Source organism: Crocodylus porosus, unplaced genomic scaffold (assembly GCF_001723895.1).
Source record: "Crocodylus porosus isolate Cpor-Errol unplaced genomic scaffold, CroPor_comp1, whole genome shotgun sequence".
Lineage (NCBI taxonomy): Eukaryota > Metazoa > Chordata > Crocodylia > Crocodylidae > Crocodylus > Crocodylus porosus.
Genome location: NW_017728922.1, coordinates 721,288 through 747,346, shown reverse-complemented (window position 1 = coordinate 747,346; position 26,059 = coordinate 721,288). Strand labels below are relative to the sequence as shown.

General features: G+C 54.1%; 1 protein-coding gene across 3 annotated transcripts; it reads right to left on the bottom strand.

Moving 5' to 3' along the window:
• DNMT3B (DNA methyltransferase 3 beta) lies at positions 1-26,059 on the bottom strand. Of its 3 annotated transcripts, XM_019539492.1 has the most exons (22): positions 25,078-26,059; positions 23,812-23,918; positions 20,676-20,819; positions 20,108-20,305; positions 17,995-18,153; positions 16,575-16,682; positions 15,533-15,674; positions 15,316-15,402; positions 14,905-15,033; positions 14,351-14,395; positions 14,005-14,084; positions 13,561-13,673; positions 12,235-12,418; positions 11,873-11,957; positions 11,028-11,173; positions 10,790-10,880; positions 10,223-10,371; positions 9,458-9,543; positions 6,949-7,018; positions 6,066-6,184; positions 3,898-4,068; positions 1-3,704 (listed from the first exon to the last, which is right to left on the bottom strand). In XM_019539492.1, exons 1-21 carry the CDS (start codon positions 25,214-25,216, stop codon positions 3,927-3,929), a joined length of 2,523 nt encoding a protein of 840 aa, XP_019395037.1. In that variant the 5' UTR covers positions 25,217-26,059; the 3' UTR covers positions 1-3,704; positions 3,898-3,926. The 3 variants fall into 3 exon arrangements, with proteins under 3 accessions (XP_019395037.1, XP_019395040.1, XP_019395038.1); XM_019539495.1 differs by lacking the exon at positions 20,108-20,305; XM_019539493.1 differs by lacking the exons at positions 6,066-6,184; positions 6,949-7,018 and having other exon boundaries at positions 25,078-26,058.

Sequence of the window (26,059 nt, the reverse complement as noted above, 5' to 3'; positions counted from 1 at the left end):
TATAGAAATACTGATTTTAATTAGATTGTGATAAATGTTAAAGGTAAACTTGAGACATTGATCCATTTTCTTTTTCACCAGAAAAAAAAAAAAGAAAAAAAAATCAGTAAACTGTTTAGAAAAGGCACCGTTTTGATGGTTCATACTTTGGTACTGGGCTCCTGCTACAGAAAACATGTGAAACAGTCAACAACAAAAATACAAACTCATCATTATTTAGGATTGTATAAAAACCTGCAGAAATGTGGACATTAAAAGTCCTTAGTCTAAAAACCAAAAAACACACAAACAAAAATAGCACCAGGGAGAGTATAAAAGACCTTTAAAAGTTTTAAAAGGCATTTCTGAAAAATATTTCTCTCCTTAAAAATGTTTTTATAAACGTGTAGTAAAAAGGCAGCTTTTACAGGGAAAAAAACAGTTGGAGGAACATTTCTATGACAATTGTTTTCCTGCAAGTTTAATGCCACATAATCTTGATTCTTTTTTCATCTTTGCTTGCTTTCCAAATCTTTTCTCCCAGGAAGAGTGAGTTATGGAATGAAAAGCTGAAACCAATTTGAAGTCGTGCATTAATCCAGCCTGAAAACAAGGGGCAAAGGCTAAAATCAGTGGGGGGTGCACCTGCTGATTGTGCGACTTCCGTGACTCATTTCGACCAATGCCCCAGGACTGCCGTGAGCTTCACATGGGCAGAGCCCTCCATCCTTGCAAAACGCACCAGGCTTCCCTGCGGGTTTGCACGGGCACCAAGGTCCTCCCACCTGAAGCTCACCACAGGTGCAGAAACTAAGGACTGATTTCATGTGACAGTACACAAGGGACGGGCTGAGAACTTAGTGTTTTGATCCAGATCCAGAATGCATTTCGGCTTCTTGTCGAAAAGCTGCACATGCAGACGCATGGAGTTGCTGCGGGTTTGCACACAGAGGCACCCAGGTAACCAGCCACGCGGTTACTCGAGTACCACATTCTGCATGCCAAAACCACCTGAAAATCCAGCCCCCATACGTCGTCAGAGATAACCGTGTATCGATTGCGGGAGCTAGATTATTTCTTATCCCTGAGTGGTGTAGAAAGGATTGCACAGATGGGGGAGATGGCACGTGGGAGCTCTACTTGGCTTTTCTTCAGCATTTTGGCAATCGGTGCATCTCACTTGGGGATATGCTAACAGAAGGAGCTTCCAGGAGCAACAGGGGAGGAAGTGTCAGTACAGAAATGAGCTCCACTGCCAGAAAGTCCCAATTCTGACATGCTTCCTCATGTAGCCACTTCCCGCTGCTTTCAGATCAGGCAGGACGGCTGCACAGGCAGCTGAGGCTGGAAATAGAAAATAACCAGCACACAGACCAAGAACGGCTCTATGCAGGGAAACATGAGGTTTTCCATTTGCTGGGGAGGACGTCCTCTTCCAGCACCTGAGAAGGAGATGCACAGAGGTCTCCAGTTGTCAGGGAGAGAGGTAGAAGGAGCAGGGAGGGAAGCTGTCATTTCCAGTGGGTCCAGCTCGTTGTGGAGGTTGCACTTGATGGTGCTGAGAGCAATGCAAAAGGCATTTGCCCTAACATGCCCTGCAAGATTGATTTTGGAGGCCTGGCAGTCACCTGACTTTGCATAAGAAGCTGTTGCTTAATTCGGAAAGCAAGAGTCTGGGGGAGAAATGGAAGCACCGCTAGGTCTCCAGTCCCACATCTGTCTGCTCAAGGCTTTTCTTTCATGCAGAGGGCTTTGCTAGGTCTGCTCTGACACTAGTAACACTAGAGCCAATCCAACTGGGCATTTACAAGTACATGCTTCATATTAAGCATGAGTCGAGGTACTTTGCTCAACTGAGGTCATTGGTTTGTTTGTTTTCTATGACTCAACTCGAGGCAATGGGAAGTGGTGCAGCAACACGCTGGAGTCCCAGGTCTCGGGAACCATCTGCCATGCCAGCCTGCAGAGGAAACCTGGCCTTGCTAGAAGGGGGTCTGTTGGATTAGCACACTTCCCAGGGACCCTGCTGATTGTGTGGATGCACAGCGTGGCAGTGAGAGCTATGTGCAGCGCTGGCATGCCTGGTCCACAACTTGATCGCTGACATCTTGGGTCCCAGGCTTTATCCGGATCGTTCCCAGAGAAGGCTGCTCAGTCATTTGGCATTTAGAGACAAACTTCTCCAAAGGAGTTTCATTGAGGCAGGAGTCACAGAAGGGGTCAGCTACAGCCATGCTGGCTTGGGCCACACCAGATCGGGAGCTCTTCCTTCCAGCTTACTGCACACTAAAGCCACACGAGGTTTTTCTGACTGCAAAATTTTCAACCTTTGTCAAGTCAGACCTAGAAAGAGGCTGCCCTTTTTGAATGTGGGGCCGACTGCAGTGCTGCACATATAGTCTGGAGGTGCCATCCCATCTCTGTGCACACAGCGGGCAAGTGTTCCCTTTTTGTCCAGTCCCAGGCTTGTGGGGGCTGGCAAAGACTGTGCTAAAAGGTGCCTTTTTGCTGCTTCACACGTGCACAAAGATGGCCAGCAAACCAGTCAAGAACCATGTCTGAATACAGTACAACAGACTCACCCAGGGAGCCTGAGCATTTACTCTTTGGCACATGGGAAGGTGAGGAAGAGGAGGAGGATTTCCCATTTACATAGGTCTACTCCTACCATACAGCAAAGACTCCACTGATGACAGTGGCAGAAGAACAGGCTGTATTCGAAGAGCGAAATCTTAGCCCAGGTGAAGGCAAGAGGAGCTGTATCATGGATTTCAGCAGGGCCACGGTTTCACCGTAGGGATTTCAGTGTTGGGTGAAGTCAGTGTGATTTTTGCTGCTCGTATTTCTGATGGAACAAAGGCTTGCTGCACCTTTCTGGATGCTGCGATGGTTTCTCTGCAAATGGGCTGGCTGGCCATCCAACGCTGTTCACATTAGCAACACGGGTCCCATTTATGAAACCGTACAGGAAGTTGTGGGGAAAGACAAGGTGGGGCTGTTGTTTGCAAGACACATGCATACATCACTGAATATCAGCACTGCCCTCCCTAGTGTCGGCACGTCCCTTTGGGAAACGTGTGTTAAGAGAACACCAGAGCTGAAATCCTCAAATGTGATGTTTGACCTCTTGAGCCTCACTGCTGGATTCTGAATTGGAAAGTTAAAATCTGGTTTTAAAAAGAAAGTAGTGAGTCCTGGTAAACTACTGCCGGACGCACAAAAACAGCATTTCTTTAGCTCTAGCTAGAAAAGTAATTCTACCACCTCACAGTTCAGTTTTAGCTACATTCAGGTCTAAGAGTCTCCACATTCTCATGTAACGCCTTAAAGCAGCAACAAAAGTATAAAAACCATTAACATTTAACCAAAAGAAACCAAACCTGTAAAAAATATAAAACGATTTGGTCCTTGTATCCTGCTTGGTCGTTCAGTGTATATAACCGGGCAGGGTTCTTTACATCAGATGCTATGGTTTTGGTTTCTTAGCCATCGTTTTAGGAGAGGTTGAGTTTAAAAAAAAAAAGCATTGTGCTTCTACCTATTTCAAGTTTTCTTGCAGCACCTCAGACAGCTGCTTTCACACTCAGCACCTGAGTCGCTGCTTTCCAGCTGGACGTGACATTGGTATGTTTAATGCTCTTGGATGAGATGTCTCAGGCTCAGTCGTATGTACAGTCCTTTGAGCTCTGCTTTCTCTATGCTCTAAATAACACTTTCTTCTGTCCCTTAAAATTAAAAAAAAAAAAAGTTACCCTACCAGGTTCACTGGTTAAGGAGTTTCCCCAAGCTCTCCCTACAGCCCCGCTTCCTTCCCAGCATGGGGGGTCATTTTCTAGGAGGTCATGGAGCTGATGGGAAATACTGCCTGGTCTTGTCCTTCCCTCTCCTACAGAGCCAGTGGAGCTAGTGCACCCTTACCAGAAGAGAGACGAGGAGATCCCTGCTTGCTATTCACAGGCAAAATAATCCTTGAGTGGGGCGAACAGGTGCCGAATGACCGGGACACTCCATGACCTGCCAAGCAGCTTCTGGCGAGCTCCGCGCCCCATGTTGGACACGTCCGTGTAGTGGAGGGGGAAGCCAAAAATCCTGCAGGGGCGGGAGAAAAGCAGAGTCTTCATTCAGGAGGGAACCAGCACATCGGTGCATTTATAAGTCTACCCTATAATCACCGGGTTATTTCCACAGGCCGACACCCTGGCCCCATGCATTGCTAGAATCACTGCTGATGCTTCTTGGGGCTGTCCTTGCTTTGTCTCACAAGGGGCACCTCGTCCACACACTGAGGCTCAGCTTCCCAGCGTGTGCACGTATTTCTTGCTCCCTTATCTGCACCTCTGCTGTAGGCATGCAAGCAAGCATCTCTGCACACTTCCTTTGTGGGTGCAAGCCACTCTCATTCAAAGAAACCACCACCCTTTAAAAACCTGCCCCCAAGCCACAGCCCTGCTCCCTATGAAGTTAGTGGGAGAGTCTGGGTATTTCTGTCATGTCTCCAAGAGCCAGCACTCCACATTGACACCAAGACCCCTCCCTGCTTCCCATAGTCACAAACAGGACTTTTCGACTGCAGATCTCCAAGCATTTCAGCAGCTAGGGAAATTGAGGCACCAAGAAGGACACAACATGCCCAAGATCACCCAGCTGGCCAGCAGAAGAGCCAGGAATACAATTCAGTCTTTACAAGGATGAACCTCCTGAGAAAATATCATGCCTACAAAACCTTAGCCAGTCGAATATCATGGTCATGGTACGGCAAATATGACAGATAGGGGCCACAGGCTGGACAACCAGGAGACGTGCGGCTCAAGACGGGATCTGCACTAGGAGAAGTGACCCCAGGCAGCTCCATTCAGCAGCACGATCAGCCACCGTTGCTGCCACGGGTATTTTTGCACTCCCCAAGGCTACTGTCTTGGTTGCTCTCAAAGTTACACCACTGCCCTGCATGCAATGAGGAGTCTGTTCCCTGCCATCCATCTCACGGGGGGACAGATGCAGGCCACAGCAGTCCTACATGCATGCGGACAGGAGCACACAGAACCCAGGGTGACTAGCTCTTGGTAACATATCGGCAGCAAAGCCATCTACAAATGCTGCTGGCATCTCCAGTTAAAAGGCAGTGATGATCATTGGTTTGAAATGGCCATGGTCCACCACGACCAAACTCCACAGGCGTTTTCAAGTTGTTGGTTGTAGCCGTGTCGGTCTACGGACATACGCAGACAAGATTCTTTGGGTAGACAGGATATCTTTTATTAGAGCAACTAAATAGTGCCTGAAAGCTTGCAAAAAACAATTTTCCAACTATTTAGTTGGTGTAATAAAACAGATCACATCTACCCAAAGAACTTTGCCTACAGTCATTTTCTACATGTCAGCAGCAATGCAGGGCCCAAAGGTGAGCACAGCTCAGCTTCTGCAGGAAAAGAATGCTTTTAACTCCCCTAAAAACTGGAGAATGACCCCATCCTACCATGTAAACAGCTTAGTCCTGCCACCAGCAACCCTGAAACACAGCCCAGCTTTCCTGGGAACTCTAATTAACAACCTGAGCCATCGCCTGGGTGCAGCGTTTAATAAAAGAAAATAAAAAGCTAACAAAAAATCCAGTAAAATAAAAATCAGCCCCAAAAGCACTGCTCTTTGCCCAGGTCAGCACCAGCAACTGTCCCAGTCATCAAACTGCAGCGAATAGAAACCAAGGAGGGAACAAGAAGCCTCCAAACCCCAGAGAAACCCCCTTCCTGGCACGCCGGATCATCCGTGTGACCTCCTAGACACCAAACAGGGTCATCAGGTTATTCTGGCTAAGACCAGGTTACCAAGCACGCCTTGCAGTCCCTTCCCCGCAACACATGGCATATGCCAGAGCAGCACAACTCCTTTCCACGGACCACTTGAAAATGGAAGGCTTTTGTCCCAAACCCTTGGTTTTTCGGGGGTCCCGCCACGACAGACAGCAGATGCTATCACAGACCCCCAAGGAACAAGCCTGCGGGTCCATGCTGCTCCTCGCACCGCCTTTGGAGGCCCTGGCCCAAGCTCCCCGGCTGCAGCGCCCACCCCTCCCTAGCAGGGCTCACCTTTCTAACTCAGAGCACCACAACATGTCTTCCTTCCCGTTCATGAGAACAGGGAGCTTCATGCCTTTCCCCTGCTTGAGCGAGTTGGTTTTAGTCGTTATGGTTTGCACCTTCTTCAACTGAGGAACAAAACAACAAGCGTGACATGAACCTCCAGGCCCGCACATCAAGCAAATGCCTTTCAGGCTCTTCCGAGGCCGGGGCTGATCCAGCTGCGGGGATGAGGCTGGGCAGAGAAAGGGCATGCCGGTGCTTCCAGCGTTTCCATTAGCACAGCGTCTGCCCCTACGAGCCAGGCAGCTCTTCAAAGCACTTGCACGAGAGGGCATTTTCTTACAGCAATGGCTGGGGGCACAGCCGCATCCTCTGGCCACTTTGGCATCTGCTGCCAAGAAAGATCCCGATTCATGGATATCAAGGCAGACGAGCAGCTTGGGGCTCCCGACAAGAGTGCCAGCCAGGCTGTGGTTTGCCCACCTTAGCAAGGTCTGCACCACAGGCTCACCAGCCCCCCAAATGACTGCCAGATGCTGGGCTTGGGGCCCCAACGTGGAGAATTTCTCAGACGGGCACCGCAATCCAGAGACAGAAGCAAATCCACCACCTCACCAGACCCACCAAGAGCAGAAGGGGAAGAGAGAGCTTGGATCCAGAAAGACGGGTCTTAAGGGAGACAGAAAGAGAGAGAGAGATGCAAACACTCTCGGGCCCAGAGAAGGCAAAGAGTCAGAGAGGGGGTCCCCAGAGAGTGCCCAGCTCTGAGGACATCCCCTGCAACGGGTGCAGCCTTGTGGAGCCCAAAGACTTCATGTCACAGGAAGGTGAGAAACACCCCAGAGGGGGGGAAAGGGGAAAGGGAAAAAGGCTGAACAGTGACTCTTACCGTCGCTATCCTACTGTATTCCAGGCAGTCCTGAAGCTCAACTTTATCAGTCCTTGAAGCTACCACAGGCCTGAGAACAGGCAAAGCTCGTTACAGTCTAAAATCCACAGAGACCTGCGCTCTCCAGCGCTCCGGCACTGGGGCATGCTCACGTCCTCTGCAGCAGCAGAGAACATGGCATCATTTGCAAGAACAAGTGAGCAAACGTAACCCCAGCCTGAAGGTCAGGTGTGGGAAAACAAGGCCTCACAGTTAAATCTCATAATCAGGTAAACAGCTTTTCATGAGATCCACAGGGTTTGCCCAGCAGAAAACAGAAAAGCATCAAAATCTGGTCCTTTCCCTTGAGAGCTTTCTGATCACGGAAAGAAACTTATAGGTGATGCGACTTCTGGCCCTTCCCCCCCACCCCCTCTTTCTTCTAATTCACAAGAAAAAGGACAAGGAGAGGGGGGGAACCAGAGAGACGCTCCTGAGCAGATTCTCTTAAATCTGACAGCGCGACTGTGAGACGTAGCAGTCAATGCAAACAGCCTGCACAACACCAACAGCAACCAAATCTGGCAACAGGGCTCTTCTCGACAACGCAAACAGACTGAACACTGCCCACGAGGAAGAGCGGTCAGCGCGGAGGCTGGGTGATGGGGAAGGGCAGATTTCTTCTCAATGACATTGCTTTAGTGAACAAGCTCTTTCACCAGGACCCCAGGATCTGGCTGAAGCATCAATCCCAGCTTCTTCTGAAAGGACAGTGAGGCTGCTGCCTTCAGCCAGCTGGGAATCCCAGCCCAAGGGCTGCTTCCACTGCCGCCACCAACACTGCTCTGTACACCATGCACCCCTTTGCATTTTCCATCCTCCCTCGACACTGCCCTGTGCAACCCTTTTTTCAGGTGCAAATGTCTGCTCCAGAAACCAGACTGCAACCTCGGCCTGCAGCACTGATCTGCTGCCTCTTCCCTTCCTGCAAGGCTGTGTCCTGTGCCCGACTACCCAGCAGCACTGAGGTCACTGGGCAATCTCACACCCAGCTCTCCAAAGACGACAAGGTCTCATCTCTGTCTGCCACCGGCCAGTTCCAGCTCCCAGCTCCCGCTGCAAACACATGGTCGTGACACTGACTGCCCTTGTTCAGTCTCACTGGGTAGGGTCAGCCCTTTTACAGAACCGACCCACACACCCCCTTCACATGCCGCTTCGACTCCACCTGTTCCACCAGCACATGGTGGTTATACAGTTTACAGTAGGTGCCATCATCCCTCACCATCATCAGGATGCAATTAGACCATGAAACGGCTTAGAGCATGCTCCACTACAGTAAAACAGTATGAATCATTTACAGGAAAGTCATTCGCTGCCGCTCTGAGAGCTCCGTCCTTCGCAGCTGTCCTAGATCCCCAACAACTTTGTATTAATAGCAGCATGTGAAGTGCAGGAAGAGCTAGTACGGCTTAACCTCATTTGACTTGTCGCTTGCTGAACAGAACTTGTTCTAAATCAGGACGCGAGGTCGACAACCCACTGTCAGTGGTGCCCTGGATAGAGACTTCGGCAGGTAACATTGTCAAAAGCACCCAAGCTCATTGTCAAATGCTTTTACTTCCTTTTACTTTTGAAAATGTCACCCCGAGTCCACCCTCCAGGGACATCCCCAGGGACCTCTGCTTTGGAGTTGGCACATAGGTACCAACAAAAATGCAACCACAAGCTTCAAAATGCAAAAGGTGATCAAGGCTACGCTGCTGGTCCTGGACGCTTGTCCCCCAGGGACCTACACCCATCAGGGTCAGCGCTAATTGCTTTAACTCCCACAAATGCCTGCACCTAAAGTATAGACAGCAAAGCTCTAGAAATCAGCATGCGATCCCATTGATTTCTTTCCATCTGCATTGACCTTCCCGGGGCTTTTGCGAGATGGAAAATTCCATCTTCTGCAGCTCAAAAGGTTAGGTTAATGAGGTCACTATCAGCCTGATTTTAAAGCATCCCTTTAATCTATGTTTTCCTGTGAATTTTGACCAAGCAAAGTGTGCTGCACAGAACTCTCTGGACACTTCTGCTTAAGCACAATACCCGCAGCACTTTTAGAAAGCCAAGTATGTGGGGTGGGGTCCACGCAGCACTGAGTTGATGGGACAATGACTAATGGGAACTGCGGCTTGCTCTGCGCTGCTCAGATCCACACGTCCAGTCCCACAGCACTCGGTGCAAGAGACAATCCCGTGCTATAAGCAAGCCACAGTTACTCATCCTCAAAAGATGCACATGCCCTAAAGACCTGATGCAGAGCCCACGGTGAAGTCAACGGAAAGGTCCCCACTGATTCAGTCCCTCACTCTAAAACACTTGTAGATGCCTGTAACTGCGAGCAGCGAGCGCACCGCTCCTTGGAGACCTGAGCCCAACGGACTGGAGCACTGCAGGCTAATAAGTCTCCCTGGCTCTCCGGAGCTGCACCTGGGGCCAGGAAGGATGAAATGGGAGAGGCTCGCAAGTGAAAAACAGTTACCTGTTCATCCCTGGCAGATTGCCCCAGAAATAGCGTGCTCGGTGTGCCGCCGACACCTTGACAGCATCAATCATCACCGGGTTACACTGCAGGCCAACAGAGAGAAGAGGGAAACGTCAGAAAAAGGAACCAGGGCAAAGCACCTGTGGCCACCCTAGACAGGGCCCTGCTTCTGGGGTAACCAGTGGATGTGGCATTAAGACAGAAAGGCCTTTTCTCTAAGAGCCCACCGTCGCCAGTACTACTGCTGCATTCAGGTGCACTGGGGAGCTCTAGGAACACAGGTATGAGCCTGGACCTTCCCAACACATGCCCCAACCCATCTCGGTAGTGTCTTCTTATCGCTCCTGCAGGCTCAAGGACAGAAGTGCCACTTAGGTGATGACTCTGGCAATAGGGGTAACCAGTGGATGTGGCATTAAGCAGGCAGCAAATAGCATCACGGACTAACCCCCCAAAGCTGATGAACAGACTCCCCACAGCGAAGCTGAGAATCATTAAACCCATGTTATGATGGGGAAGCTGAGGCACAGAGGGCGCTGGCCAAGGTTGATGGGGAAGCCTGCAGCGCAGCCAGTGCAAGACATCCAGCCTCGAGAGCATCCGTCCTTCTCCCACCCCACCACCCGCACTAGTCCTGCTTGGGGTTTTCACAGCCACAGATTACAGCCCAACTTTGTCTTGGCTTTCCATGAGAAGCCACATTGGGATGACACCCACTTCTAGGGCGCCGCGCGGAGGCAAGTGGCCCACAGCAAGCCTTACCTCCAGAAACCGGGAGATGTCCCTCTTGTCATTGACCCTCATGGCGACGACGTTCTCGAACATCCAGAAGAAGGGGCGTTCCTCACCCATCTTTGGGCGCGCATAATTGAGGAGGTGGTAAAACTCAAAGAACAGCCGCCCGGTTCCCTCTGCAATGGGGCAAGCAGAGACGGTCAGGGAGGTCTGCACCCGCGTGAGAAGACAGCACCAACAACGCCTGGTGCTCATGGAGGTGGCCGGGCTTAACCATCCTGTGTCCCACTAGATCTAAGGTGCTAGTGGGACCACATCAAAGAAGGGCAGGGAGGAAGAGTTCGGTCTTCCAGCCCCATCCCATCACGAGAACCCACTAACCCCATGCGGCAGGAGCTTGGGACACGCACCCCTCAGGAAACGGAGCAAAACACCGACTCGTTTTCCAGTGGCCAAACAGCCCCAGGTGAGACAGCAGGCTCCTTTTTGGCCCCTGCACCTCCTCCCAAGGGGGGGATCACAACTGGAGAACCGGGAGCTGAAGGGCTCCACATCCGAAAGCCACAAGCCCCTCCAGAAACCAAGCTGCCTTACCATACAGCCCCTTCCTGGCAGGGTTCACAATAGAGAGGTCGTTGCAGGGGCTGCCACCGATCACCAAGTCGAAAGGCCCCCACTCATCGATCTGGAAAAGACAGAGAGAGGGACTCAGCCCAAACAAAGTCCCAAAATGGCACGTGGTGCAAAGGGGCAGGATGGTGGGCAGCTGGCATGCTCTTCCTTGCCAGGAGCCAAGCAGGATGGGCTGGGGCGCGGGAAGTCGTATGCTTACGTTTCTCTTGGTTATGTTCCGGACATCGTGCACGTAGGTGATGTTCCCTTCGTGCCGGACAGTGCCCACGGCAATGGACTCCTCGCATATCTCCGAAGCGATGTATTTCTCCACTTTAATGCCCAGGTCCTTCAGAACCAGGTAACCTGCCCGGGGAAGGAAAGCTAAGGTGAGTGCTGGCTGCAGGGATCTGTTCGGGCTCTTCGCTTCCTGCACCAGCCCGCAACACACCCGATCTGGGTGCGATGTAGAGGGGGGACATTTGTGCAGCTCTGGGCCTTCAAGAGCCCACCCCACCCACACAGGCATATCTGCTTGACTGAAGCTCATTCCTACAAGGGGGCTCCACAAAGCTGTTGCCTCTCCCCAAGGTCAGCAGACAGGGAAGTGCTCTGCTGAGGAAGCAGCAGGTGCCTGCACATGGTTCTGCAAACATGCCCCCACCCCACACTGCCAGCGGGGACCTGCATGTAGAATGGGCCTTGACAGGCCTGGGACTCTTCCTTCCTCTCACCCTCCTGAGCTCACCGGCACGCCAGGCCAGTGGTATAGCTGCAGCACACCACCAGAAATGCTGGTTGTGCCACGGACTCACTGCGCCCATTGCCTTGCGTATTCCTGCCCCTTGTCGCTGGTGAAGAAGTCACTGCATGACCTTGGCCAAGTCACTTCATCCCTCCCTGCCTTGGTTTTCTCATCTGTGACATGGGTCTCATCTGACTGGCTGTACCAGCACACATCACATTTGTTCAAGGCTTTGCTAAGGATTTAGCAGCTCCTCGGAGAGCGATCACAACTACTTAATCCTATAACTATTTCCTACTCACCCCCTCCTGGCTCCTCACCTGTTGCTATGCCGTCGAATAAGGACAGCACTCGGATGGGCTTCCGCTTTGCTGCGGGGATGGCTGGGTAGATTTTAGGGGCCTCCTGCGATGAAAGAGAGGGAAGATGAAAGCTTAGCTCGTGGTCTCAATGCTCCATGAGGCTGCTGGAAATGCCCAGGCCCTATCGCTGCCAGCTGAGAATCAGCCCCACGCCTCACGTGGCCACATGTCAGCAGCACAGAGGAAGTGCTGGATGCCTTCCCACTCCACAACCCCAGATTTCCCCATTCCCAGCATCGTGTGCAGTGCTGCATCCTTCCCCCGTCCCTCAACCCGCCCGAGCTCACCGGCACGCCGGACCCTCGCACGCATTGCCTTACGTATTCCTGCCCCTTGTCGCTGGTGAAGAAGTCCTGCAGCCGGACATTCCAGTCCTGGCGGCGCTGCAGGACCCCGTAGCACTTCTGAGGCTGGCACATGTAGCAGCTCCACGGCTCCTGCTCCTTGGCCTTCTCCGAGCTTCCTCGCCCTACCAGGACCTCCAAGCACTCCACGCAGAAGCACCTGGGGAAGCCGGGGGACATGGTAATTCTCACTGCCGGGGCACCCCGTTGCCTGCCGCCACACTACATGACAAGCTTCCCGGGTCAGGCAGCCGTGCCCCCAAGCACAGGGCTCGGCTCTGCATAAGCAAATCCAAACACAGCTTTGCCAGTCCTGTGGTGCTGCTGGGAAGCTAATTAGCGCAGTCATCCAGCAGCAGTAATTAGCCTGCCCATAGCATCAAACAAGCATCAGATGCTTCCTGTTTAAGAAGTGGCCCATATATGTCCCATATCTGAGGGCACTGCTTCCAAGCCCAGCAAGTTGACCCTGTAGGCAGTCTCGGCCACCCTCCATGCAAATCCCCCATGGACAGTACACACTGCCTCGGGGTCCAGCTCCCAGGCCTTTCCCATCTTGCAAGAGGAGAGCAGGTTTCTGTGGCTCCTCTGGGACCCCAGGAATCCAGGGAGCGAGAATGATGAGCGCTAGCTGCGTATCTGCAAGGGACTCTTGCCAATATCCCAGGTGAGAGCTACTGTCACACAGGGCTAGAGGCAGGGATCTACCCAGGCCTGGGGCTGGTGGATCACAGTGCACTGCAGACACGCACTGCAAGCAGAGAATGGGGTATCCCACTGGGAAACCCTGTCCCCAAGCTCCACCTAATCCCAGGACTGGAGATGCCTTCTCTGCAGAGAGAGGCACAGACACAATCCAGGGAAGGGCAAACAGGAGCAGCCAGGGAAGCCAGAGCCTTAAAGCAGATCCCTCTGAATGAGGATGAAGTAGTAACTTCCCTTCTTAGGCTGGGGTGTTCGAAGGAGCTCAGAGGAGCCGGGCACCCAGTAGTCAATCCAGTCCTTCAGTCTCCTTCCAAAATCTCAACCCCACTAGTGCTCCAAGTTCTCATCTGCACTCAGCAGCCTGTCCTCACATGATCCTACAGGATGTATTATGGCCAGAGCTCTCTCATCCGGGTGCTTATCCCTCAGCTCCCAAAGCTGCCTTGAGGCCCCAGGGTGCAAGGGCCAGGTCCTACAGCAGCATGGAGCCTCCACAGCTCACCCCAGTTCCCAGGCCCCTGCACCCAGGGTTGCCTGCAGGGGGAGGGATGGTGAGGGAGAGGGAGAAGGGGAGCAGGCAGGAGCAGGGCTGCCCACCTGTAGCAGCTGCTGTTACTGCACAGCAGCAGCTCCTTGCCCTTGCAGCAGACAGTGCAGTAGGACTGGTAGCCGTCATCGTCGTACATGTAGAAGAGCTCCAGGAATCTTTCCTAGCAGCAAAACACGCCCCAAAACGAGAGCGAGTCAGGCCCCCGCAGCCAGCTGCCATGCCCCAAACATCTCCAACTCCGGCCCACCGCCTTTCCCCTGCCCAGCCCCCTTCTCGAAGGCAGCAGGTAACCCCTCCATAGGAACTCCTTGCAGAAAAAGGCTAGCAATGCTCACCCAGCCCCATGCTCTGCCAGCAGCCTCTCTGATCCCAGCCCAATTAGCTGCTGCTTTTGAGACCCAGCAAGCTGCAGCAGCCAGCTTACCATTAGGTTAGCATGGGCACATCCCCCCACATGCACCGGGCAGGGGTCACCGCCCTAAGAAACTTACCCTGCAAGTCTGGCAAAGGCCCCCCTCAAACAGCGGGTGGAACGTGACCGGGTTTTTCCTTCCACATGACAAGCAGTTGTCTGTGAATGAATACAATTCACCCCCTTGAAGCATTATCAGTGATTTTATCACGGGAACACCTGAAGGCCTGACACTAGTCTAGGGGGCAACACAGGGGTGCACGTCACCCTGAGCAAGCACTGTCCAGGCAGCACCAGGGGCAGCTTCCACTAATCCCATGTGGTGCAATTAAGCAGGAGACACCAATTATCTCACTCTTGGTGCTGTATCCAAGCACCCAACTTAGCCACAGACTTTTTAATCAAAGGAAAAAGGAACTAATTACCTTCGAGGCTCCAGTTGTTGTTTGTGACTTTGGAAACCATTTGCTCTTTAAAAAACAGAAAGAAAAAACACATAAAGGGAAAAATACACTCAGTCCTTCCAGGATTCTGCACAGCAAACTGTACATGGAGGCACCGCAGCAGGGCTGAGCGGTCATGTGGTGGAGGGAAACTGCATGTGCAGTTACGTATACTCCTGGCAGAAAGCACACATACGTATGGACCTAAGTGGGGATGAGTGTGGGCAGAGGTAAAAGCTGCCTCCAGGTAAGAGTGTGTGTTGCCAGGCAGGATTAGGATACTTGCAGGTTTTGGAGGAGAAGGGGTGCGCATGCATGTCTACATGCCTAGGTCATGAATAAACATGCAAGAGGTATAGGAAGGAACAAAGCAGGAACTGTCCTAGCATTGCTACCAGGGCTCGTCACCATTCTTCCTCCAGCCGCAAGCACAGTCAAAGCAAGCTCGTATCAGCCTCCCCGAGTAGTTTCTCTCCAGGGCCAGGGGCATGTGAGCTGTCTCCCCCCTGGGAGACACGCTGCCCGCTCCTGCTCACCTCGCGTCTGGTCCTTGTCTGCGTGTGCCTCCTTGCCATTACTGCAGGCGTTGGTTTTCAGGCGCTTGGCCGGGGGGCAGTGCTCCGGGGTGGAGACCTCTTCTGTGCTGCTGCGACGGGTGCCGCCCTCTGAGGAAGGAGGCAAGGCAGGTCTTCCCAGTTAAGCCAGGCATTTTCGGGGCCACCTCCCAATGACAGCTAAAGGGAACTAACTGAGGGGCAAGCCCCCTCCTCGCCCCCCACCCCCAAGCTGAATGGGAGCTCAGCCCCTGCGGGCACCATTTAATTAGAGCTGATTTGCACCCTACTCCATTCCCAGGGCAGGAGGCTTTTGCATGTGCCAATCCCTCACGGTAGCCTGTACCCAGGGAAGAAATGCACCCCAGTGTCCAGCCACCCACAGTTCTTTACCACTTTGAAAGGAAGAAGCGGGTAGAATCGCTCGGTCTCTTCTGCTCCCCAAGCACACGTGCGCTCGCAGCCCCAGCTGCAACAGTCCTGTGATGGACAGACCAAGGCCAAACCACTGAAGTCAGACCCACTGGATATCCCTCCTGCTCGCATGCACGCAAATACCCCAGTGCAGGCAACCCTCCCAGCCAGCGCCAGCATCCCGAAAGCATCACACCTGGAGTGCTGGGTGGTTTCAGTCCCTTCCAGCCCATGGGCTTGAAGCCACTGAGCGCCCACTCGATCATGGGCTTCAGCTTCTCCTCCAGGGAATCCCTAGCCGTGCCAGGGAAGGTCTTTCCCGCCCGGCCCTTGGCAACCTGCCGGAGACAGGGGAGACATTATTGTGTTAGGTACAGCACCCCGGGAAGTCATCGCTACAGGGGGACCCTACAATTCCTGTTTGGATGCAGCCTGCACCACCTGGACATGTGTACACTGGGCTCATTCATACTAGCACCTGCAGCAACAGCTGTGGCTGGGGAGAGGAGACCCACAGCCTCCCCCCTCTGCTCCCCAGGCGGCACGGCCATGAATTCCAGCAGCGGGCATGCCAGCCCTGGAGCCATGGCACCGTCCCCCTCCCATGCACGCCTGCAAGCCCCAGACCAGCCGGGAGCAGGTCGAATCAGCCCCCGCTTATGGAGCTAATCCTGCCCTGTGCCATGCATGGAAGGCAGTGGTGCTCTACTGGGCCTGTGGCTGCACAGCCCCGAGGAGGGGGGCCTGCTGCGTGTGTACTCGCTTCACAAGACCCAGCGCAGAACCTGCCGCCCATCAATCATCGGCCGAGAACAACTGGTCCTTGCGGCGCACGTCCCACGCTGCCCTGAGGCTGCGGGGGCAGAGGGCACCTGACCAAGAACCACATCCTGACCCCAGCAATTCTGGTGCCAATCTCTCCGTCCCTGCCGGGGGAAGAACACGGTATGGCCTGTGCTTTGCAACGGTGCCAGCAGATGGGGAGTGGCTTTCCACAAGGACAACCATGAGCCACAACAGCTGGCACTTTGCCCTGAAGCAGGCTTCACCCCAGGGCACTTGAAGCACTTTGCAGGTCGTGAGTGAAAAACCGTGACTGTGAAGCAGGGAACACTTGCTGCCCCCATTTCCAGTGGGACAGATCAGATCAGAGCCCTGAGAAACGTGAGGTCTGCCCCCACCTCCCCTTCAAACTCAGCCAGCAACTCTGCAACCCAGCATGGCTCTGCCCCCATTACCTCCAGAGCATGGTATATGGCACGTCGGTAAGAGACCAACTTATTGAAGGTGGAGGAGTTGAAATGCTGCCGGAAAGCTATCAGCCGCACCAGCTTGTCTGCCGAAACCTGGAGGGAAGGCGACAAATGCTCAGCAACGGATAGCCAGAGGAAGCAGAGACCTCAGGCCTGTGCTTCACTCCATCCCTCAGGACCTCACGGGAGGTCACAAACCCCCCAAGATTCAGCAGCACCCCCACAAGCACCAGCTGCCCAGGTGTCCCCTACAAAGGGAGAAAAGCCCAAGTCACCTGCCCAAGGCTTCGCAGTGAGCGGAGGGTGAGAGCAAAGGAGAAAACCAGGTGGCCTGGCTCCGAACCCCCTCTCGTGTCTGGGGTCACTAGGCCTGTGTGGTGCATGGGGTGTTACCCGTGTGCACGGAGGCTGCTTTAACACCCAGATCCAGAGTGCCAGGCGCATCCAGGTACTCAGCACACTCATCCCCCTGGGGAAAGCTCCTCTCAGACGCAGCCTCTAGGTCTCCGTGACCTGGCGCATCACACTGTGCCCCTGGGCTGGGGATGAGGCACCCTGGGCCAGGGATGTGGCACCCTGGGCCGCTTTCCAGGGATCCCCCCACCTTCAGCGGACGGGAGCAGAGCTGCTGGCGGGCTGCGAGAGGGATAGTCCCTGGGAGGGGCAGAGGGCAAAGAACAAACAAGGGCTCCTGCCAAGTTCAAGGTGAATGTGAGGACCCACCGGCCTGCACAGGCGTCTCCCCGTCTTCTGCAGGTGCATCCTCTGTGCACCTGCAGCAAAGCCATTTCTCAGGTGGGTGACAGTCCGTGCAATCCCCCAGCTCCTTCTGCAGGGGTCCTGGGCAAAGTCTGCAGGCACAGAGCCCAGGTGCAGGCACAGAGCCCCAAAATCCAGCTCTTCCTTTCCCACAGTCATTTCAGGGCTGCACTGACAGACCTCCCCCCCAGCACCTCCGGCAGCAGGGAACACGCCTCCCCCGATTGTTATCAAAGGAAGCCAAACCCCGCCTGGAAATCAGGCAGGGTGAAAGGCTGGATCCAGACAACGGGCCTCCTGTGCCCTCTGCTGGCCACCTGGCACCTGTCTGCAGCCCTGCAGCAGGAGCCGGCCCAAAGGTGCCCAGGGTCACAGACATCCAGCCACCCAAGGTCTGGCGTCCCAGCACCGCAGGCATGGGGCTTTCGGCCTCTTGAGGTTTACAACCTCCCCACAAGCGACTCAGGATGGGCAGCGGCCGCAGTCGGAGCTGAGCTGGGCACAGGATCTGCAGCATCCCACCCCAGTGCATTTTGCCCACCCGCTGCTTTGACGTTTTCCACCTGCTGCACGCAGCTGGAGGGACCCTCGGCCTGGCCTCTCTGCCAGACGGCCCCTGCCAGCCGCCCCGTGCTGAGGGACTCACCTCGGAGAACTTCCCATCCCCGAACCACTGCACCCAGCGCATGCCGGAGATGGCTTGGCGCTTGGACGTGACCCGGTAGGAGACGACAAGGGCAGGCCACCAGGAGAAGCCTTTGATTTTCCCCCACACAAGCTCCCCGATTCCAAAGTCCTTCCCATCCTGCAAGCAGACGGGGACAATGTCAGTCTGCTGGCAAATGCCAGCCACCCTGTGTGCATGGGCCCTGGGGAAAGCCAGCAAGAGCCCACCGGCGCATGCATACCCTTCACCGGAGAAAAGCAGCTCTGCAGTACTAGGTCCTAGGGACGAGAATCAGCAGGAAAACTCTCCTTGCTTCCAAGACCCAGGCCCTGTCTCACTACTGAGAGGACAGGGCACAGCAAGGAGGGACAGGCATGCATTGGCAGCCTCCCACCCAGCCCGGCCCCCTGGCACATTCGCCTGGACTGCATGCCCTGTCCTGCTCCAGCCCAGCTGGCTTGCTGGCATAAATGTGCAGGCATGCCTGCTCCTGCCAGTGTCCTCACCTGCACCGTGCAAATATATTGGAGCGGCCTGCCAGGAAGCCGTGGCCTCGAGCTCGCGTTCAACACCGAGGCAGGGACCGAAACACGCATCGCCTTTCTGCAGCCGGCCGCATCCCGGGCTAGTGGCAGCGGGCCAGGGGGTGGACTGCACCCATTCCTAGGCGGTGTCCTCACACGGATCCCTGACACTTTGGTGCTCTTGCCTGGATGTGCCAGATAACCGCCTCTGCTAGCCCTAGAGCCAGCTCCCCACCTGGCCGCCGTGCTGGTCTCACTCCCATCATGGGATGGGAGCAAAATCGGTCATCAAGACGCACACAGACCCGGCTATGCAGAGCCCAGCGGCTGCAGCAGTACAGTTCTGAGCAGGCACCAAAAGAGATGCGCTCATTGGCACTGGCGTTAGCAGATGATGCCAAGGCTGCTCCCCTTCTGCCATTACTGGCCTGTCTCATGATGCTCAACCCCAGTGTCAACCTCCCAGTGGAGTGCATCTTCCATGGGGCTGGAGTTGGGAATCCACAGCACGAGCAAGCACGGTTCTCTGCGGGGTGAGGGGGCATGCAGCCCCGAGGCCTGACCCTGTGGGATGCATCCTCCATGCTTACAGAGGATGGGAGTGGAAGGCTCGGAGCTCCTGGCTGAGCACATCTTGAAGAGGCTCCAGGAAAATGCCCAGGCAGCTGGTCGCTTCCCCCTCCCCTCTGCCCCTGTGTAACAAAGAAAGAGCAGGTAGCTCCTGGCTGGGTATTAGGCAGTGGAGCCAGGGTCCATACTGCAGCTCCCAGGTCTCTGCCAGGCCCAGGAGAAAGAGTCCCCACAGAAGGACAGCAGGCAACAGAGATGCCCTCACTCAAAGAGCCATAGGGAACTGCCAGCCCAGGCAGGGGAGGAAAAAAAGAGAAGACCCGGAGGCTGTGCAAATCTGTTGTGCAATCAGGGACCTCAGCCTCCAGCAAAATGCGACAGACTGATGCCAGCATGCTTCTGACCATGCCCCAGCAGCCGCCAGCCCCAGATGCCCTCTCCACCATGCAGCACCCCCAATGAAGCAGCTCAGTGCACGCAACTGCACACCTTCCCCAGGCCCCAGCTTGCAGCCAGCCCGGCATGCATGGCACACATGCCTCCGCTGGATCACACGCCTGCCCTGCAGCAAAAGCAGCGCGCAGGAGAGCTAACTCAGCACCTCCGCTCTGCAGGCCTGGCTGCGTTCCCTCCTGGGCCAGACCCCACAGCAGAACACACACCTGGCACTGCGTCAAGCCCCTCCCAGGCTGCCTGCATGCTAGCAGACATCCTTGATACAGCCCTGTGTCTCCTGCCATCCTGGCTGGAAAAGGAGCCATAGGTAGGACCAGGCAAGGAGAAGCGGACATAAGAGGCAAGGAGAGATGCAAAGTCCAAAGAGTTTGCTCAGCTCTAGCCCCTGCCAGAGACTGAAAGGCCCAAGAGATGTCTGCCGTACTCAGGAGTGTTTCTGTCCCTTTAGGACATCCCTGCCTGCCCCAGGCTTGTGCCAGGGTGCCAAGGGAAGCTGCACCCCAAAACCTGCCATCCAGGGCAGGGCTCGTGGGGGTCCCTACCTGATACTCCACCGGCAACTCCCCGACATCCCTGCCGTCCTTCTCCTCGGATCCGAGCTCGGCCTGGCCGTTCTGGACCTCCTGCGTGCTGCTGCCAGAGGACATGCTGCTGCTCTGAGATGACTCTTTGGAGTCCTCTTCCATGAAATCAATGGTGGGAGCCCGGAGCTGCATGGTCATCCTCCTCCTAGTGCTCCGCTGCAGAGAGCAGGGCATGAGTGGCCAATGAAGAGGAAGGGGGAAGTGCGGCAAGCACCCAGGGCATGGAGGCAACCCCAAACCATGCTGTGACACAGCACCCCTGCAAGGACCTTGTACACCATGCTTCCAGGCTGGGACTTAGAGCCACCATGGATGGGACAAGGAGGGGTGGGAGCAAGGAAAGGCAGCATGCACAAGCTGCTGGCCCCTGCAAGAAGGGGAGCAGAGTGGGCTCAACTCCTGCAACAGCAGGCCTCTGCACACTGGGACTGGTTAGCCTGGGTCCCAGCCCAGCACTCCAGCCCTGGCTCAGGTTGCTTCCATCATTGCAAACCTGCGTCCAAGACAAACCCCCACAACCCCTTACCCTGCAGGGAACCTCCCTGTCGCTTTCTAGGTCGCTCTCCCTGTGCTTCATCTCCTGGGAATTCAGTCCTGCCTGGAAGATGATGCGAGGAGGGGGCCTCTGGCGCAGGCTGGTTTCCCAGCCAGCCATGCCACGCTGTCGCACCTGTAGCCCACAGAGAACAAGCAGCGGTCAGGGCCTTCGCTGCTAGCCCTACATGGGGTCACCACAGCAGGCACGTGCTGCCAGTGCCATTGCTTGTCCCGGGAGGCAGCGTGGTCCAGGGTGTGGGGCACACAACCAGAAGCACAGGAGAGGAATGAATGGATAAGGGGGAAATAAGGGGAGTGAAAAAATAGCAAAGAGCAGCTCCACCATCTCTATTACAGCACACCTGCAGTGACACAAATGTTATTTGATCACCCAGAAAATGAAACCAAAGGTGGTCGTGTCCCGTGTCGGTGCCTTAGCCTCTTGAGATCAGTGATGACCCTGATCTTGCTTCAAGCGGCTACAGCAAAGCAACCAATGGCAGCGGGTCTCGGTCACTGGAAGTTTCAGGGCAGGGGAGGCAGAGCATCTGCATCTCCATCTCCATCTGCAGGAAGAAAGCTGTTCTTCTGCACTCCTCTCTCTCCACGTGTTAGGCACGTCCAGCACAGCACCCGATTCTGCAGTAGCTCCCAGGGCAACCTTCCCGGTGCACAAAACTCAACACCAGCCATATTCCTAGAGCTAGAGCATGAAAGCTGGTGGCCAGAAACATCTCCAAATTCATCTTTACATGTGGAGCACAAGGCAGAAGTCAGTCACATCCATTAAATTGCTCTTGCAACTGGTTTTCAATCCATGTCTGCAGTACAGCCTGTTGGAAAACTCTCAGGACAGTTTTGTGATGAAAAATCCTGGTTAAGAGAAACCAGCATTTTCACGAGATCATAATATTTTATTAAATGCAAATATATTAAAATGTTTTAATTGCCAATTAAATTATATATGTATGCAAATATAAAATATTACATTTTCAATTTAAAATAAATTTTTTAAATAGAACAAATTTCATTTCAGAAACTCTCTTTAAAGGGGAGGGGGGAAATCAAAACCTTGCTTTAAAATGTCAAAATAAAAAAATAATAAATGTCTTCAATTCTTTAAAAATAAAATCAGTATAATTTGCTCTCCTATTAACATTTTACCTGGCTGATGGTTTCATATTAAGCACCACCACTGCTGACATGTCATGACAGTTAAAATAATCTGTTCCTTTATTTTTTTAAAAAGTCATTAAGTCACAGCTGTTCTTAGTGTTACAGGAAAAAAAAATCTTCCCTCATTTTCTAGATCAAAGCGTCTCCAGTTAGTGTTAGAATGAATCTGTTTGACACTTTGGACAAGAAAAGGTAAGAATCCTGCACACTAATTACAGAAACAGCTGTTTTCTGTATCCTAGAAAAATTATTTTGATTTTGAAAGTGAGATGAGATGTTTCCACCTGCATTAAGCAGCCACTGCCCTTCATGACCGAACAAAAAGATAATTTATTATATTATTAGACTACCGACACTGTTACAATGACCCACTATGATGACCTGATACGTAGAGGTGCACCAACATATCGGTTGCCTATCGGATCAGCACCGAGAAAAGGGAAGTTTATAGTATTGGATATCGGCTTTTATAGCCGATAATATTCTCCGATAATGATGCCTTCTGGCTGGGGCCCCCAGAGACCTGGGTTCCCTCTTGCCCACAGGGCTCCCAGTTCCCTCCCATGAGCCGGGGTGACCCCGGTTATACCCACATCCATCACTGGCAGGCTGGATCGAAGCGGCTGCCGCACCGTCCCGAGGGCTGGGGCTGGGGTGGGTGCTGTAAGAGGCGCCGACTGCTGCAGACGTGACTGGGGCAGGCAGAGCTGAGCCGCCCGGCCTGGCCCAACGTGACTCAACCCACGGTTAATATCGGTGATTGGATCAGTATCGCCTGATATAGATGGTTAATAATCGGATAGGTATTGGGCAAAAAAAATTTTTACCAGTGCACCCCTACTAATATGTTGTATTAGGGGTGCATAACACCACGGGCCGTGCAAACATTGCAAGTGGAAGCTGGAACAAGACTCTTCCCAGAGGAGTGAAGTTCGGGAATGTGCATCTGAGCCAAGCCTGAGTCGCTTCCAGACAGAACTAGATCAGTCCGTGGCAGGGACAGTCCGAGAGGACAGGGAGTCCTGACACAGGGTTCCAGGCAGGTGGGATCATGCATCTGCAGACCCCGGCTGGGGCAGAGAGCCAACTCTCCACCATGCTTCACTGCTTGGGGCCAGCAAGGAATTGTTCAGTCTGAAATGTCAGAAGTTCCTGCTTTTACTGCTAGAAAAACGCAGGGGGTTTCCCCAGAGGGAGGCTCTGAGTTTCGTGCAAAGGCAGAGGCTTGCCCCTGGCACCACCGCCTGCTTTCTAGCCTGCTGCTCCCAGAAACTCTTGGCCCTCGGCTATAGCACTCTCCGTGGGAGGATTTCAGCTTGTGCCTTCCCACGCAACACACTCAGGGAGTTACTTGCCCTCCCCTTTCTAGACAAGGGCATGACACATTATCCGGGGCAGAACCAAGACAAGAGTCTAGGACTTGGGCCTCAACCACAAGCCCGTCTACCCTTGCAAAGGAGTGTAACCCTATCCCTCGCACTGCATTCAGATACCCCCCGAGGGCACTGGGAGGGAGCTCAAGGGAAGGGAAGTACTGACTGTCATCTCATTTTGGAGCTCTTTGCTCCATAAACAGGGGTTCGCTCAGCAAGAACCAAGTGCTGTTTGGCTTGCGGTGCAACAATGCTGGAAGCTCTCTCATCCAAGGCAGAAGCTGCAGCTGTTCTGCTATGGATCTACTGGCCAAGTGCACAGATGAGCCAAACAGAGTCCATGCTTACTGCCTCCTGGAAGCTGTGGGCCTCACTCATCAGCTCCCACAGCAGGCGTTCAGGTATGCTCAAGTTGGGTGTGGGTAACAAGTGAAGGAGTGCAAGGCCCCTTGAACTCGCTGTGCTGCACAAATGAGCTGCGTCCTTCTCAGTCCTGGGGCTGTTTCCCAGGCTAGGACACCGTGCAACACAGAGCCGCAGGCTGCAGCACGACGCTCTGTGCAAGGACCATCTTACCTCCGGAGACTCCCTCAGGATCAGTGGCCAGGACAGATTTTCCTTAGCGAGGTCTTCCTTGCTTATCCTCTTGTTCCTATGGGATGGTATTCTTAGATCGTCAGCGTCTGTGTGAGGAACAGACCAAAGCAAGCTTGTTCTCAGTGAGTCCATCGTTTCAGAGCGCGCGCCTTAACAGCACCGCACAAATCAGTGCTGATGCAGGCAGGGAGGGAGATCTCACCCAGGTGCCCAGGGCAGAAACCTTGCCCCAGTCTGCAGCACCCAACTCAGCTCTCCCTTCTGGAGTGCTCTGGACCATGAGCGATCAGAAATCCCAAGCCAGGCCTCAGCACGTTGTGGGATTAACAGAGCCACAGATGTTAAGACTATGATCAATGCTGGTCACTGTTGCTCTCTTGGATCCTGAGCCTTTAAGGTGCAGCAACACAGCTCCTGCCGAGCATTCTGCCTACCCAGCACATGGTATGAGCCCATTTTACAGATAGGGCCACTGAGGCACAGAGGAAGGAAGTGAAAAGTGTTCCAGGAGACCATCAGAGCCACAGCTGCCCAAGTCCCAGGTTAGTAACCAATCCTCTGGGCACTGAGCCTCCCTCTCGGCCATGTTTTCCAGCTTTTTTTCTCCCCAACAGACACAACAGCTAAAAGCAGTATTATTTTTTTTTTAAATGAAAGCTCAGATTCCAGTCTAATCACACGAATCCAGGAGCTGGAGCTTAAGTATCAGACTCTTGGGGGTCAGCAGCATTCCTGTGCACACGGATGCTCCCCCTGGGCTGCTCACTCAGGTCCCGGCAGTTCTTCAAGTGACTTGGGGACAGGGCCCAACCCAGCACCTGGCTCAGGGGCCACACGGTTTGTGCTCTTTTGTTCGGGACTTTCACTGGCAGATGTGGCCAGGGCTAGACAGTGCCAGGTATGAAGTTACAGGGCACCAGTGAAATGCATCCCCAGCATCGCCGTCTAGCACAAACCACCCTGTCGCTCCTGTGTGCAGTAGGCCTAATCCTGCTCCTACCACCCTTGCTGTTGGCAGAAACAGGACCAAGCGTGTTTGTTCCCCTGCGAGGACATCAGGATGCACCTGCACCCTAGGACGGCCATCTGGGGAGCCTTCAGTACCTGCACAGCTTGGGCAAGCCCCAGAAAGCCCACTACCCTGGCCCTGGCACAGGCTCCGGTGGCCAGAGCTGCACGCACAGCATCGCCGGGACGGTCGCGCAGACTCGCCGGGCACGAGGGAGCCCATGAGAGGACACTGACCTTGAGCATCAGGCTTCCCATTTGCTTCCAGAGCTGGGGGAGAAGCTTCATCTTTGGTGGGGTTGGCGCAGCCCCCGCTGAGGAAGACCAGCTCGGCCCTGCAGTCCATCTCATCGCTGGGAGGATTTTCTTTCTTCATGCTGGCCTGCGGAAGAGCAGACAGGAACGTGAGCCCTCCTGCATGCCCAGAGGGGTCATAGGCAGGCAGGCGGGCTGGGATGACCACTAAATCCAGCCCAAACTCATCCTCCGTTTCACCATCTTCTCCAGCTCAGACCCACCACTCCGCCACCCCCCTACTTTAATACATGCTAGGCCCGGGTTTTTACACCCCCTCCTGCTCAGATGGCACATGACCACACCTCCTGCATCCGGCCCCATTCAGTATGATCCGAGTAACTTAACTCAGATCTTGCTTCACACAGCAGAGTTATTCCCGATTTGTGCAGGGGTAGGAGAGAGGAGGATCCCCGCTGTAACACACACCAGACGTGCTTAACCTGATCCAGCCACCTGCAGACAAAGTCTCTTTATTGCCTCTTCCCAAGACAGTTTCCACTGCAAAAAAGGCCAGAGAGATTGTCCCTGCAGCCTGGCACTGACAGGGACAAAGCCAGCGGTAGGAGGAGCACTAGCAAAGTGTCCGGCCAGACAGCCACCGGGGCAAAGTCCTGCAGTCTGCAGGCAGCAAACCTCCCTCCAAAGTCAAAAGGGGCTCGAGTGGAACAGAAACAGAGTGAGGTGCAGGGGCCTGCCCGGGCTTGGTCTAGTCCAGAACAAAGAGCAACAAGGCACCAAGATGTTTCAGGGGCACCCACATCCATGGGGCATGGTCTGTACTGAGATCTAGATAAATACCAGCTCACAGCCTCAGCAGATGAGCCCAGCTGCAAGGGACCTTGGGAGGCCCAGGAAGCTGGAGATCCCCGTGCCAAGACAGGGGACCTCCCTATGTTCTACTAACCCGGCCCTCTCAGGGCCC

What these genes read in the sequence shown, in the direction of transcription:
- DNMT3B (XM_019539492.1), bottom strand. Translation starts at nt 25,216, where the DNA reads ATGAAGAAAGAAAATCCTCCCAGCGATGAGATGGACTGCAGGGCCGAG. An exon ending in GGGATGGGAAGTTCTCCGAG is followed by an intron (nt 16,683 to 17,994) that starts GTGAGTCCCTCA and finishes CCTTCCCTCCAG; the next exon opens with GTTTCGGCAGACAAGCTGGT. An exon ending in GCCTTTGCCAGACTTGCAGG is followed by an intron (nt 13,674 to 14,004) that starts GTAAGTTTCTTA and finishes TTTTGCTGCTAG; the next exon opens with GAAAGATTCCTGGAGCTCTT.